The 12,512-nt window shown below is 48.8% G+C and overlaps 1 protein-coding gene across 2 annotated transcripts; it reads right to left on the minus strand.

Moving 5' to 3' along the window:
• Positions 1 to 353: 353 nt before the first annotated feature.
• LOC105737528 (t-complex 10 like) lies at positions 354 to 11,969 on the minus strand. 2 transcript variants are annotated; one of them, XM_030806165.1, is made up of 8 exons: positions 11,821 to 11,969; positions 10,497 to 10,641; positions 8,781 to 8,996; positions 5,265 to 5,402; positions 3,314 to 3,488; positions 2,778 to 2,888; positions 842 to 942; positions 354 to 386 (listed from the first exon to the last, which is right to left on the minus strand). In XM_030806165.1, exons 2-8 carry the CDS (start codon positions 10,638 to 10,640, stop codon positions 354 to 356), a joined length of 918 nt encoding a protein of 305 aa, XP_030662025.1. In that variant the 5' UTR covers position 10,641; positions 11,821 to 11,969. The 2 variants fall into 2 exon arrangements, with proteins under 2 accessions (XP_030662025.1, XP_030662026.1); XM_030806166.1 differs by lacking the exon at positions 11,821 to 11,969 and having other exon boundaries at positions 10,497 to 10,710.
• Between the last annotated feature and the right edge of the window lie 543 nt (positions 11,970 to 12,512).

Genomic DNA, 12,512 nt, shown 5'->3' on the forward strand with positions numbered 1-12,512 from the left:
TTGGACCACGTTTTGTGTTTTATTAAAGTGGTTATCTCCCGCTTATCTGTTTGCTCTGGGGTCAGGGTGGCCACAGTGACAACCGCCACATTCAACACCTGATACAAATAACACAGAGAGACACCACCTGCCCTGACTGCGGCACTGTTTCTAAATGCAGATCATTAGCCCTGACGCTTCCAGGCAAACCCATTAGCTGGATCCCCAGACAAAATAAAATCCCAAGAAAAATGTTCCCACTTGTCCCCCCACTGAAGATGTTGAAAAGGGCAGAACAGAATGTGGGTTTTTCTCGGGAGAACAGAAAACAAGCGGGACCTGTGTTCCCAGACTTCCCCGCCAGGTGCCTACTTTTACATCACATGTAAGTTCACAGCCCAAATTTCCTGCTGTAGAGAAAATAGTTTCATTTTATTGACTTTTTTTGTAAAATATAGCATGTTACAAGTGGACCACTAGCTAGGGCTTAGAAGTATGTTTGCTGTTCTTGCCTTCGAGTCTATTAATGTCAATCGAGAACTGTAAATCAAAATGATAAAAAATGAAACTTTGACTTGGGAAACTCTTAAGCCATGAAAAATATTAATCTTGTTTGACTATGTGCTAAATGCAACCAACTTAAATCTATTTAAAAAAAAAAGTATCTGTTTGAAAGGCTGAACCTCAGGAAATAAAGAGACATTTGGAATCATCTTAATTTTCTGTTCTTGTCAAGAAGATGCAACCATCTCTTGACACCCACTCCAAATCTCACTTCACCAGGATGAAAAGGTGACCTTCTCAGGTCTCCCTCAGGAGAACGGGGCAGGCCACCCTTGCAGAAGCCACTCAGCCCACCTACCTGCAGCTCTGCAATGTTTGGGGAAGAAACAGTGAACTCATCAGGTTGAACGTGGCTGAGAAATCCACCTTCAGAACTCTCTAAGACTGATGAGCTTCCGTCTAAAAAGCAAGTAAGTTAAATTTAAGAGGATAGTGTATACACATTGTGGAAATATCATTATCCTAATGTGATTGCTAAATTCAATTTAAGCGAACGTGTGAACACATTCTCTCTTGTTCATGAGATTACTATACACATGTCAGGTCAGTTCAACAAAAAATGATCCTGTAAGGAACATTAATTCTTTTTTTTTTTTTTTTTTTGAGACGGAGTCTCACTCTGTCACCCAGGCTGGAGTGCAGTGGGGGGATCTCGGCTCACTGCAAGCTCCGCCTCCCAGGTTCACGCCATTCTCCTGCCTCAGCCTCTCCGAGTAGCTGGGACAACAGGCGCCGCCACCACGCCCGGCTAATTTTTTTTTTGTATTTTTAGTAGAGACGGGGTTTCACCGTGGTCTCGATCTCCTGACCTCGTCATCCGCCTGCCTCGGCCTCCCAAAGTGCTGGGATTACAAGCGTGAGCCACCGCGCCCGGCCAGGAACATTAATTCTTTAATGAATACACGCAGTCGGTGTTTCTTGGGCATCACTCTCTTTTGAGCATTCTGATGGATCAGGAGATTCACGGGTGGAAAGTCACTGTCTTGGCCCTGAAGCTGCTCACGGTCCCGCAGCAGGCAGACACAGAAGAGAAAAGCCGGATCCCTGTGACACTGGCTTATGGGACCTATGAAGGGCCATGGACCATTGTGAAGGAGCACCACAGGCTTCCAGGAGAGCCAGGAGTCAGGGGAGCTTCCCCAGGATGGCGTCACTGTCAGCTGAGATGATGCCTGGAGGTTGCGGAGATACTAGCAGGTGTGTGTGAGAGGCAAGGTCCCCCATTCTGCCCGGCACCAGCAAGTACACTGAAGTCTTGTCCGGGGGCCTGAAGGGGAGGGGACAGCAGGAACAAGGCAGCCAGGCTGGAGCAGACCTGAGGGGAAGGGCTTCCCCCCGCCCACAGAGAAGCACAGAGGGGACTGTGAAGTCACGCAGAGCCTGCGGTGGTCTGAAGCAGACAGATGGCACCAGCCTCACCTCTACGAAGCTCCCTGCAGAGGCCATGAAGCAGCCTGGGGGACAGGAGTCCCAGGGGGCAGACTCGGGAGGAAGACAGTGTCGGGTTCGGCAGACCTCGGCCAAGGTTGGGAAGGAGTCCAGGTGCCAGGCAGCCCAGGGCAAGTGGTGCCCACAGGCTTGGGCTGTGCTGTGCAAAAGGGCCACACCGGAAGCCCGGCCACACCTGAGGCTCGGCCACCACATAGGCTCCGTTTCTTTACTGAGATAGGTTCCTGCAGGGGTCGTGAAGCTGCTGTGGTCATTCTGGCAGAGACGTGAAGATGGAATTCTTTCCTGACTCAACCAGGGGCACTCTTGGCTTCTCCCGGTGGGACCCCCAATGCAGGAAGCACCCACAGCTGCATGGACAGAACTGGGGCTTGGGAAAGAGGCCAGGAAGGGGCCAGATGAGAGGGTGCCCCATCAGGGTGGCAGCAATGCCACGGGCCAGCAAATGGAGAAAGGGGAACAAAGCACCCAGGTGCATCCAGCCCCAGCCACACGCCTTCTGCTGGGAGTGTGCTCAGAGGGAAGTGACTGCTAGGATTCGGAACCTCCAGTCACGGCCCCTGGAGACTGGCATATGGGCTGTGTGTGGCGTGGGGGGCTGGGGGTGTCGGCAAGTCCCACAGGTGAGGATCCAATGAGGGAATCAGACAAAAAGTGGCCACAAATTAGGCAGCTCCGTGAAGGACATGTCCTTGCCTTAGTAAGATGTTCTGCTCAAGCGTATCCACAAGAAAGCCCCACATTTTCCGGGGAGCATAGAAACAGGAGTCCCCAGCCCTGCTCACCAGCTCCTCTGGCTGCTGCCATCTGCTCCTGCAGCGTGGAGGCCTGGGAAGCCTGCACTGGTGATTTTCTGCTCCTCGAGTTTTGCAGACTTCGGGAAGATGGATGCACAGCTTGGGGCAACAACAGTTAGAGGCCGGCCTTGTCACAAGGTCCCTAGAGCAGGCAATGCCTTGAGCCCAAAGGCTGGGAGCACAAAGCCATCTTCAGCCATCCTCGATTTCCAGCAAGACCCCAGGGCTCACCCAACAGCCCTGCACTCCGCACTACAAGGCAGGTCAATTCTTTTAAAGACTCTGCAGAAATATACCAACTGCAGAGCTCAGGAAAGCAATTGATTTATAAAACCCAATCCAAGTTGTTTGCTTTTATAGCATTAGAGACATGTCTGAAGAAATTCAAGGTTTTATCTATAGAAACATAATTAGTTTAATAAATTACTAGGTCTATTTTGAATAACAAATTGAGTACTTTTATTAGACCTAAGTGGAACTTTATCTGACTCTGAATTTTCCACGCAGCTAGTGTAGAGTGACACAGGTGTCCGAGGCCACCTTTCCATCTTCAGACACCCCCTGTCTCTCTGCACAGGGAGTCAGCCTTCCAGTAGGTGTTGCTCTTCTGTCTTGGCGTCTCCCAGAAAGACTTTTATCTCTATTTTCCTGTGGTGGTGTTTTCCATGAGTTAATTCTTTCTATCTTTAAACTCATTGGCTGAAAATAAATGTGGGAATATTTTTGCATTAGTAACAATTATATTATTTTAAAATGTTAAGCAACACATCACACCAGCTATCACAGAATGTAGATGATTCTACTCCCCCTTCCTACAGAAGGACACATGAGGTATCCACACTTAGTGTCTCTCATTCCCCATTTTACAGCCCATGCTCTTGTGAAATTCAGGATTCCAATACATAGCTGATATTGTAGAGTAAAGTCAACAGTGAAATAAAGTGCTTGAAACTCAATTCAAAAATGCCTAATAAAAATAATTTTCTACCTTTTGCACTATTTAAAAATTGATGGTTTCAAGGTGTGGATAAGCCACCCATTCAGTTATCTATTTACTCGTACATTGCCCGGCATGCCTGTGATTAACTCAGGTCAATGAGGGAGCATGAGAGAAGTCCGCATCTCACGGGAAGCTGGGCCTGTGCAGTCCATCCTGGGACTTACGATGGTTTGTACTCATAGGATCTGAAAAGGCTATTTTCCTACTTGTGACAAATGCTTGGAGTAGATTTCTGATCTTCCTTCAGGGAATAAAGTGTTATCTGCTCAGCAGTTGCTTTGGGAAAGAATACGGGGGGATAAATCATCTTCAGGGATTGGGGGCGCCTTCTCCATCCACATCAACCCAGTATCAGTTGCTGGCTGAGGACTCACAAGATTTGCCTCCCGAGTATGAGGGTGACACAAAGCTGGGACAGAAAGAGACACACTGGCTGGCAGAACGTGCTAAAGAGGAGCTAATTTTAACAAAGGAAAATGTGATACAGACTGCCGAGACCAGCTCAGTCGGGGAGACCCTAACCCAGCAGCGCTAGAGGAATTAAACACACACACACAGAAATATAGTGTGTGGAGTGGGAAATTAGGGGACTCACAGCCTTCAGAGCTGAGAGCCGTGAAAAGAGATTTACCCACATATTTATTGACAACAAGCCAGTGATAAATTGATTGTTTCTAAAGATTATAGATTAACTAAAAGTATTCCTTACAGGAAACAAAGGGATGGGCCGAAAAAAGGGATGGGCTCTGGCTAGATATCTGCAGCAAAAACATGTCCTTAAGGCACAGATCGCTCATGCTGTTGTTTGTGGTTTAAGAACGCCTTTAAGCGGTTTTCCACGCTGGGTGGGCCAGGTGTTCCTTGCCCTCATTCTGGTAAACCCACAACCTTCAGCGTGGGCATCATGGCCATCACGAACATGTCACAGTGCTGCGGAGATTTTGTTTGTGGCCAGTTTTGGGGCCAATTTATGGCCAGATCTGGGGGCCTATTCCCAACAAGAGACAAAATAGCATCCTGTACTGTGGCTCCCAAGCTAACAGCGCCACCCCTGTTCAGAGGAGTCCACGCCGACAAGCAGCAGGTGCAAACCGCAGTGCAGAAGCAGGGAGCGCGGGAGGTTGCAAGCCCTGACGCACACGCGTGGAGACAGTGCCACGCACATCACCTCCGCAGGCTGCACCCACGGAAACAAAGCCCCCAAGTCCACTCGGCCCCAGCCAGACACTTGCTGCTGTGAGTGCGCTCAGAGGGAAGAAGCCGGGAGGACTTGGAATCTGCTGTACAGCGAGAAGTGCTAAGGGTTAGGATCTTGTTTGAAAGGCACGTACCCGTGTCCTTGGAAGAACACAGGACTCCAGGGAGCACCATGCTCACCCAGGGAGGTGAAATTGTGTGGTGAGGAGCTGATGGGATGTGTGTGTTTGGTACAGAACCTCTGCTTCTCTTTACAGATGATAAGCACAAAGGGTCACCTTTGGAGGAGCTGAATTGTTAGAGGACGATCTTTGTCCCAGGAAAGTGGCACTCTGATTCTTGCAGCCAACGTATTTGGGCATTGTCTCTTCATCAGCTGACAGAGGTGAAACTTTTCCAAAAGCAGGTTCCAATGCCTAAAAGACAAAATGCAGGGAAATCTTTCACATTTTCGAAGGTAAAATAAATTCAAATTTTAATACAATCAAGAATAATTGGAATGTCCCAGAGAAAATTAGGGTACAAGGTAGGGGGACTTGGACTGGGTTTCCCCCTAACATGTTGATAAGAACAGAAACCCTCACCAAGCGTTTGTGAAGGGACCTTTGTGGAGCCGATGTTTGCTTTGTGTTTCTTATTGTGGTTCCTTGTTTCAAAATGATACAGGATCCCAAATGCTACAGAATAAACAATACCCAACATATCTTCCTTTAGGCTCCTGTGTCTTCAACAGGGAATGTGTTAACGGAGGAAGAAAATGTGATACTACTTCTAGTGTTGTCTCTACGACTTGTCAAAGATCCAAAATGCAAATTCCCAACTTTCCCTGTTATCAGTAGACTGACCTGGAACAGCATGATCCTTCAGGTGGGATGAGGTATGTTAGGTCTGAAATGTTAAATTATTCACCGTTCTCCCCTCTGAGAAGGAGAAGGGAGTGAGAAGGGGAGAGGGTTGCTATGAACGAACCCTTAACATCAGATCCAGAGTGGCTCACCCACACAGCCGTGCCCGCGTTCCGTGGGTGCTCACGTCTCAGCCTTTTAGATATTCAGTCCCTAAAACGGCGACTACACACAGATACACCTTCGCATATTTAAAGTGTGGGATTCACATATCCCATCCTGTTTCTTCAAATCAGGTATGCTCTTGTGAGCGTAGATCCTGTTCTTATAAATAGCCCCATGGTGACCAGTACAATGCACAGAATGGAAAAATATTTGGAAATTCACCAAGCTCTAATCTCGAAATAAGAGAATGATCAAAACTGTAGGGCATGTGAAGACTGAGTAAGACTCCATTGACTCTTGGGGTAATTGCTATGGTTACATTTCTCCCAACATACAGTGACCCAAATGGGGCAGTAGATACTGTTTTTTTAGGAACTGGCATACCATATATGCAGGGAAAAAATCCCTGTGGGTCTTCTTGGGTTCTCCCCACAGAAGGTGGACAATCCCGGCCAGTATTTGTGGCAATTTCCCCCTCTCTTCCTCTGACAGAGGAACAGCCTGCCCAGCTTCTGCTCTTCCTTGCCCAGAAGGACTGGGCGCTTTGCTGTGCTGAGAGGTTAAACTCTCTTTCTTTCTGAGCAGCAGAAGCCATCTCCATGGAAACAAAGCTCTCGCAGAGCTCCCCAAGAGTAGGAATAACTTCTAAGATTTCCCGTAATTTCTTGTAGAGGAACTTGTGGCAGTTTTGTTTGTTTGTTTGTTTGTTTGTTTTTCAGATGGAGTCTCACTCTGTCCCCCAGGCTGGAGTGCAGTGGCGCGATCTCAGCTCGCTGCAAGCTCCGCCTCCCGAGTTCACACCATTCTCCTGCCTCAGCCTCTCGAGTAGCTGGGACTACAGGTGCCCGCCACCACACCTGGCTAATGTTTTTGTATTTTTAGTAGAGACGGGGTTTCACCGTGTTAGCCAGGATGGTCTCGATCTCCTGACCTCATGATCCGCCCGCCTCAGCCTCCCAAAGTGCTGGGATTACAGATGTGAGCCGCTGCGCCTGGCTGTGGCTCTTTTTGCTGTGCTTGGAGAACAGACCATAGAGCAGACTCCTCTGGAATGTATTCAGTGGGTGCCTGTGTGTGTGTGTGCGTGCGTCCGTGTGTGTGTGTTGTAATCACTGTGCCGTATCGGAAATATTCTAAGTCCTGGAAGTACCGATTTAAAAGTTCACACAATAAATGCAGCTAGGAAATGTTAGTACTTTTCTTAATCCACTAAGAAATATCCCCACTTACATTTGGAGGGTGTTCACGTGGTTTCATGTGTTGTTACCTGTATATATAATTTTAATGATTCAAGTTGTTTAGATCCATGTGCAGGAAACAGAACCTAGACGAGGCAGTGATAACAGTGGCCACATTCACACTCTCTTAGGCTGGTTCTTTGAGCCATGTGATCAAACGCGAAAGCTCAGTGTTCTATAAAGGCAGGCAGGTGCTGGGAGGCACCGACTACTTCAGCATGAGAATGCTGGTTCTTCGTTTGGGATAGAGCAGGATAGTGATACAGGATGGGGGCAGGAAAGTCCTGGGTAGAGAAGAACAGGTCCCTGGCTAGGGCTCGACCCCCAGGCCTGTGCCCATGGACCTATGCATTTCTGCTTTTGTGCCCAAATGTTGCATTTCCCAAGACCACCCTGGCCTGCCACAGTCCCATCCTATGCCCATAAAAACCCCAAGACCCTAGCGGGCAGAGACCAAGCGGCTGGATGTCCAGAAGAACACACCGGCAGAAGAGCACACCAGCAGACACAGCAGATGCCAGCAGGCCATCGACTAGCGGAATGACACGGAGTTTGCTCGGGGTGGTCAGGGGAGAGCCTGGTCGCTGGGCAGCCCAACTCCAAGGGGAAAATCGCCATCCCACTCCATCTCCCTTCTGGCTCCCCCGTCTGCTGACAGCTATCACCACTCAATAAAAAACCTTGCACCCATCCTCCAAGCCCATGTGTGATCTGATTTTTCAGGTACACCAAGGCAAGAACCCAGGATACAGAACGCCCTCTGTCCTTGTGATAAGGCATAGGGTCTAACTGAGCTGATAAACACAAGCTGCCTACAGACGGGTAAACCGAAAGAGCTCCCGCCCTGTAACACACACCTACTGGGGCTTCAGCTGGAAACATTCACCCCTAGACACTGCCGTGGGGTCAAAGCCCCATAGCCTGCCCGTCTGTATGCTCCCCTAGAAGTTTGAGCAGTGGGGAACCAAAGAAGCGAGCCACACCCCCATCGCACACCCTGCGAGGGGGACAAGGGAACTTTTCCCGTTTCAACAGGTCTCTATTGCATTCTACACAGCTGTCCTAGAGGATGAACAGAAGCACACCAGGCTACTGAGCTGGCTCTGGAGTCACCCTGGGTTCAAATCCCAGCTCTACGTTCTCCAGCCCGTGGCCACGATGGAGTTAGTAATAGCATCCATTTCATAGGGTCGTCATAGAGAGTAAGACCGTAAAGCTCCGTGCCTAGCCCATGTAAAGTCCACAGTAAGGGTTTGCTGCTGTCGTCCTGAGACATCATGAGATGTCTTAGAATTCTAGACTTGAGACACATGGCCTGGGGGCGGCAATGCTTCTGTCTGCTGGAGTGCCAGGTGAGAGGCCTGATGTATCCAGTTCTTATTAATCATTACTTATGGGAAATGGAGTTGATGGAAAGATAGCAACCCCTCCCACCACCCGGAGCGTGAGTGATACCGCGTCACTCAGCAATAAAGCCCACATCTTTATGGGGACGCTATTTTTACATAATGCAAACGGTACAAAAACATAAATGCGCTTTTGGTACCAGAGTGTGCGATTCTTGCCCCGCATGTGGGGACGCTGCAGATTTCTTCCTAGCTTTCCACCGCTGCAGCTGCAGAGCTCTCAGCTTTTCTCGGAGCTCCATGTTCTGCTCCCTCAAAGCATATAAATGACTCCGGAGTTTTCCGTGAACATCAGCCCACAGGGAATTCTGTCTCCCAAGCTCTTGGTGGAGTCTGATGATCTGCTGCTGTAATGGCTGTTATTGGGAAGAGAACACCAGAAAAACCTCTCAGACGTCACAACGGGCACATTTATCTGCAAAATACTCAAGCCCTCTCTGATGTAAGACCAATACTATTTCTGGAATAAAAGACACCCAATGAGATAAACAGGACTACCACAGCCTCCTTCTTTCTCTTTCTTTCTTTCTTTCTTTCTTTCTTTCTTTCTTTCTTTCTTTCTTTCTTTCTTTCTCTCTCTCTCTCTCTCTCTCTCTTTCTTTTCTTTTCTTTTCTTTTCTTTTCTTTTCTTTTTTCAGAGTCTCACTCAGTCACTCAGGCTGGAGTGCAGTGGCATGATCTCAGCTCACTGAAGCTTCAACTTGATGAGCTCAAGCGATCCTCCTGTCTCAGCCTCCCAAATAGCTGGGACTACAGGCATGTGCCACCATACTTTGCCGATTTTTGTATTTTTACTAGAGATGGGGGTTCACCATATTGCCCAGACTGGTCTCAAACTCCTGGGCTCAAGCGATCCACCTGCCTTGGCCTCCCAAAGTGCTGGGATTACAGTAATAAGCTACCATGTCTGGCCATAGCTTTATTCTTATTAAGTAGTGTTTATTATGAGTTAGTCCACATAATATAACCAGATAAAGATGGTTAGTGAATTATGATTTTTTTTTTGTTAAAACACTACTACAGCAAAAAGAGGCTGGCATTCTTTTCCTTTTTTTTTTTTTTTTTTTGAGACAGTGTCTTGCTCTGTCACCCAGGCTGGAGTGCAGTGGAACAGTCTTAGCTCACTGCAACCTCCACTTCCCAGATTCAAGCAACCCTGGTGCTTCAGCATCCAGAGTAGTTGGGATTACAGGCACATGCCACTACACCTGGCTAATTTTTCTATTTTTAGTAGAGACAGGGTTTTGCCATGTTAGCCAGGCTGGTCTCAAACACTGTACTGGCATGGATGTATGGTCAATGGTTTAAAAATTATGGAAGCCACTGCATTTTCAACCTGACATGTTAGCCTTCCCCTGGGATCCTTCACTGGATCGTAGAGCCTCCAGCCTTGCTCTGAGAATAAGCGGGATCGTGATAAAGGTACAGTCCTGCACTGGGTGGCCCTGGCCACAGGGACCTGTGGGACTTTAATGACAGCAAGCACTGTCCAACAGGGTCCAGTGAGGAAGATGGTAAAAATCAGGAAACTTGCTGGGATGATGTGAGGCATGTCAACTTTCTGATTTTCTTTAATGAGGTTTTTAAAGTCTGGTGCCTTCTCCTGGATTAGAGGAGAAAAGCTGGAATGTTAATATTTTCTTTAACTCCTTGTCCTGCCTCCCATCCACCAAGAGATACGGTTGCAGAGGGGGAAGGAGCCACGTGCCCCTTGGAGAGGAAGTACAGAATCAGTGTCCCGGGGTGGTGCATTCCTACAGGGGTCCAGCAAGGGAAAGTCCAATGACAGGCCTCAGGGATAGGAATCAGGGTCCCGCCTGGTGGGACTAACTCTGTGCCCACAGAGCTCAACTCACTGGAGTCTCCTTGGCGTTGCAGTCCTCCATGAGAACTTCGGCTGCCACAGCTGCCTTCTCCATGACAGCCCCAGCTCCTGGGCACAGGTCCTCTAGGTGGGTGCCCTCCTTGGGGTCCCCGGCCTCGAATTGACCCGCCAGCATCCTGGTTGGGAAGGAAAGGGCTATGGGGACTCTTGAATGCAGCACTCCTACCCTGTCAGTGTGGGCTGAACGCCCCAGCCCCAACCTAAGGGTGAGCAGAACCCGCAGCCGCTCTTCTGCCCCTGGGTCGTGTGCATGTTCCCAAGTCCGAAGCTGACCAGGTGAAAGGACACCACAGACAGAGGGACTGAGCTGTCCACACCTGGCTCTCCACCATCCTCCATGGAAAACGCTTCAGTTCTTAGAAGATCAGCCTGACACCTAATGCACTCTCACCATCCACAGACGGAGGGACTGAGCTGTCCACACCTGACTCTCCACCATCCTCCGTGGAAAATGCTTTAGATCCTAGAAGATCAGCCTGACACCTAACACACTCTGGTCATCCAAAGAGGGGTCTGAGTGGGGTGTAAGCCGGTGTGAGTGGGATGTGAGTGGGGTGTGAGCGGGATATGAGCAGAATGTGAATGGATGTGAACGGATGTGAGCAGGATGGTCTCGGAGTGTGAGCAGGTGTGAGTGGAGGGTCGCGTGTGACACTGAGGGAATTCTCAGCCCTTTAATCAGCACCCACCTGGAGGGGCACAGGCAGACCCTCCACTGTGTTATGTGTCTTGAACCATCAGGGTGACATTTGTGAATTCATGGTGAAGACGTGGAAAGGAAACACCTTTTTATAGGTACAGCACTTATGCCAGTTCTAGGAAGCTCACAGCAATTAGAAAACAAAAACGAAAGAGAAAAATGCAAAGCTTTCCTGCAAGCCTGCAGGGTCGTCTCTGAAAGCTGCCTCCACCCCTGCCTTGCCCATTTTAGGAAGCTAGTGGCCCCCAACGAAACCCCGACTGTTTATTCATAAACTTCTAACTGTATGAGAAGGAACAGTTTAACTGCAGTGATTGGAGAAATGCTGTTTAAAAGAGAGTCTCCTGATGGAAGTGAATCGAAGGTCTAGAGCAAGACCTACCAGTAACCGGATCACTGCCATTCCTTCCCCACGGGGACTGGGAATGTTTCTGCGGAAGTGGGCTGGGGTCGCGGTCCTCACAGCCCTGAGAAAGCTCCTTCTTTCCTGCTCCTCCGAGGGGACACCCCAGTGTCCTCGGCCCCAAACTCATGACCCCCTCAGTCCAGGGAAGACCCTTTCCCTCAGCCCCACTACCAGACCTTGTCACCTCACCTGGTCCCCGACAGTCACTACTGCCGGGATCGGATCATCTGGGCCATGTCCCCACAGTTGTCCCCAAGCCCTCCTGCCTCATATCCAGAGACCAGACAGCAGCAGACAGTTCCAACGGACTTTCAGTCTTAAAGGGGCATGAACATCTCACTCAGCATCACCACTGTACCAGCTCAGATAATAATTAAATATCTCCAAACCTGCAATTCTAATATAGAAGCTCATCATCAGTGGAGTCCACATCCACAAAGGACATTGGAGAGAGTCAAACTGCTCCTCCCAATGGACAAAAACCATGTGTTTTATATCAAGTCTTCAATACACAACGCGTAGTAAGAGCGCATTTCTCTGAGCGTACATTCTTGGAGAAATACAAACTTTCTTTGGATATCAAATTATTTACTAGAAAAAACATTTTTATGAAGGGAAAATAATATATGTGGGTTTAAATAGGAGACAGGATTCAAAGTTTCATCATTTCACTAAATGCATCTCCATATGAATTGTCCGTGTGATTTTTGTGATGGAGAAGAGAATAAGGAGCAAGCGAGAGCCGATGTTCCTGTTAAACCCTGGCCGTCCTTCTCATCCATGGTGCTGCGTGTGGAGAACACACACCCGGGGCTCACCTGAGCCTGCTTGGGACGTGTGTCACTCAGTTCTGCAAGCAACTCGCATGCAATAGGCAGTAA

This window comes from Nomascus leucogenys, chromosome 25 (genome assembly GCF_006542625.1).
Source record: "Nomascus leucogenys isolate Asia chromosome 25, Asia_NLE_v1, whole genome shotgun sequence".
NCBI classification, from domain to species: Eukaryota; Metazoa; Chordata; class Mammalia; order Primates; family Hylobatidae; genus Nomascus; species Nomascus leucogenys.

Excerpts from the sequence above, each read along its gene's own strand:
- LOC105737528 (XM_030806165.1), bottom strand. The coding sequence starts at position 10,640 with ATGCTGGCGGGTCAATTCGAGGCCGGGGACCCCAAGGAGGGCACCCAC. Across the intron at positions 2,889-3,313 it reads AAAGGTGGCCTCGGACACCT|CTGTGCATCCATCTTCCCGA; the intron begins GTGTCACTCTAC and ends TGTTGCCCCAAG. Across the intron at positions 387-841 it reads CAAACATTGCAGAGCTGCAG|GAAATTTGGGCTGTGAACTT; the intron begins GTAGGTGGGCTG and ends TCTCTACAGCAG.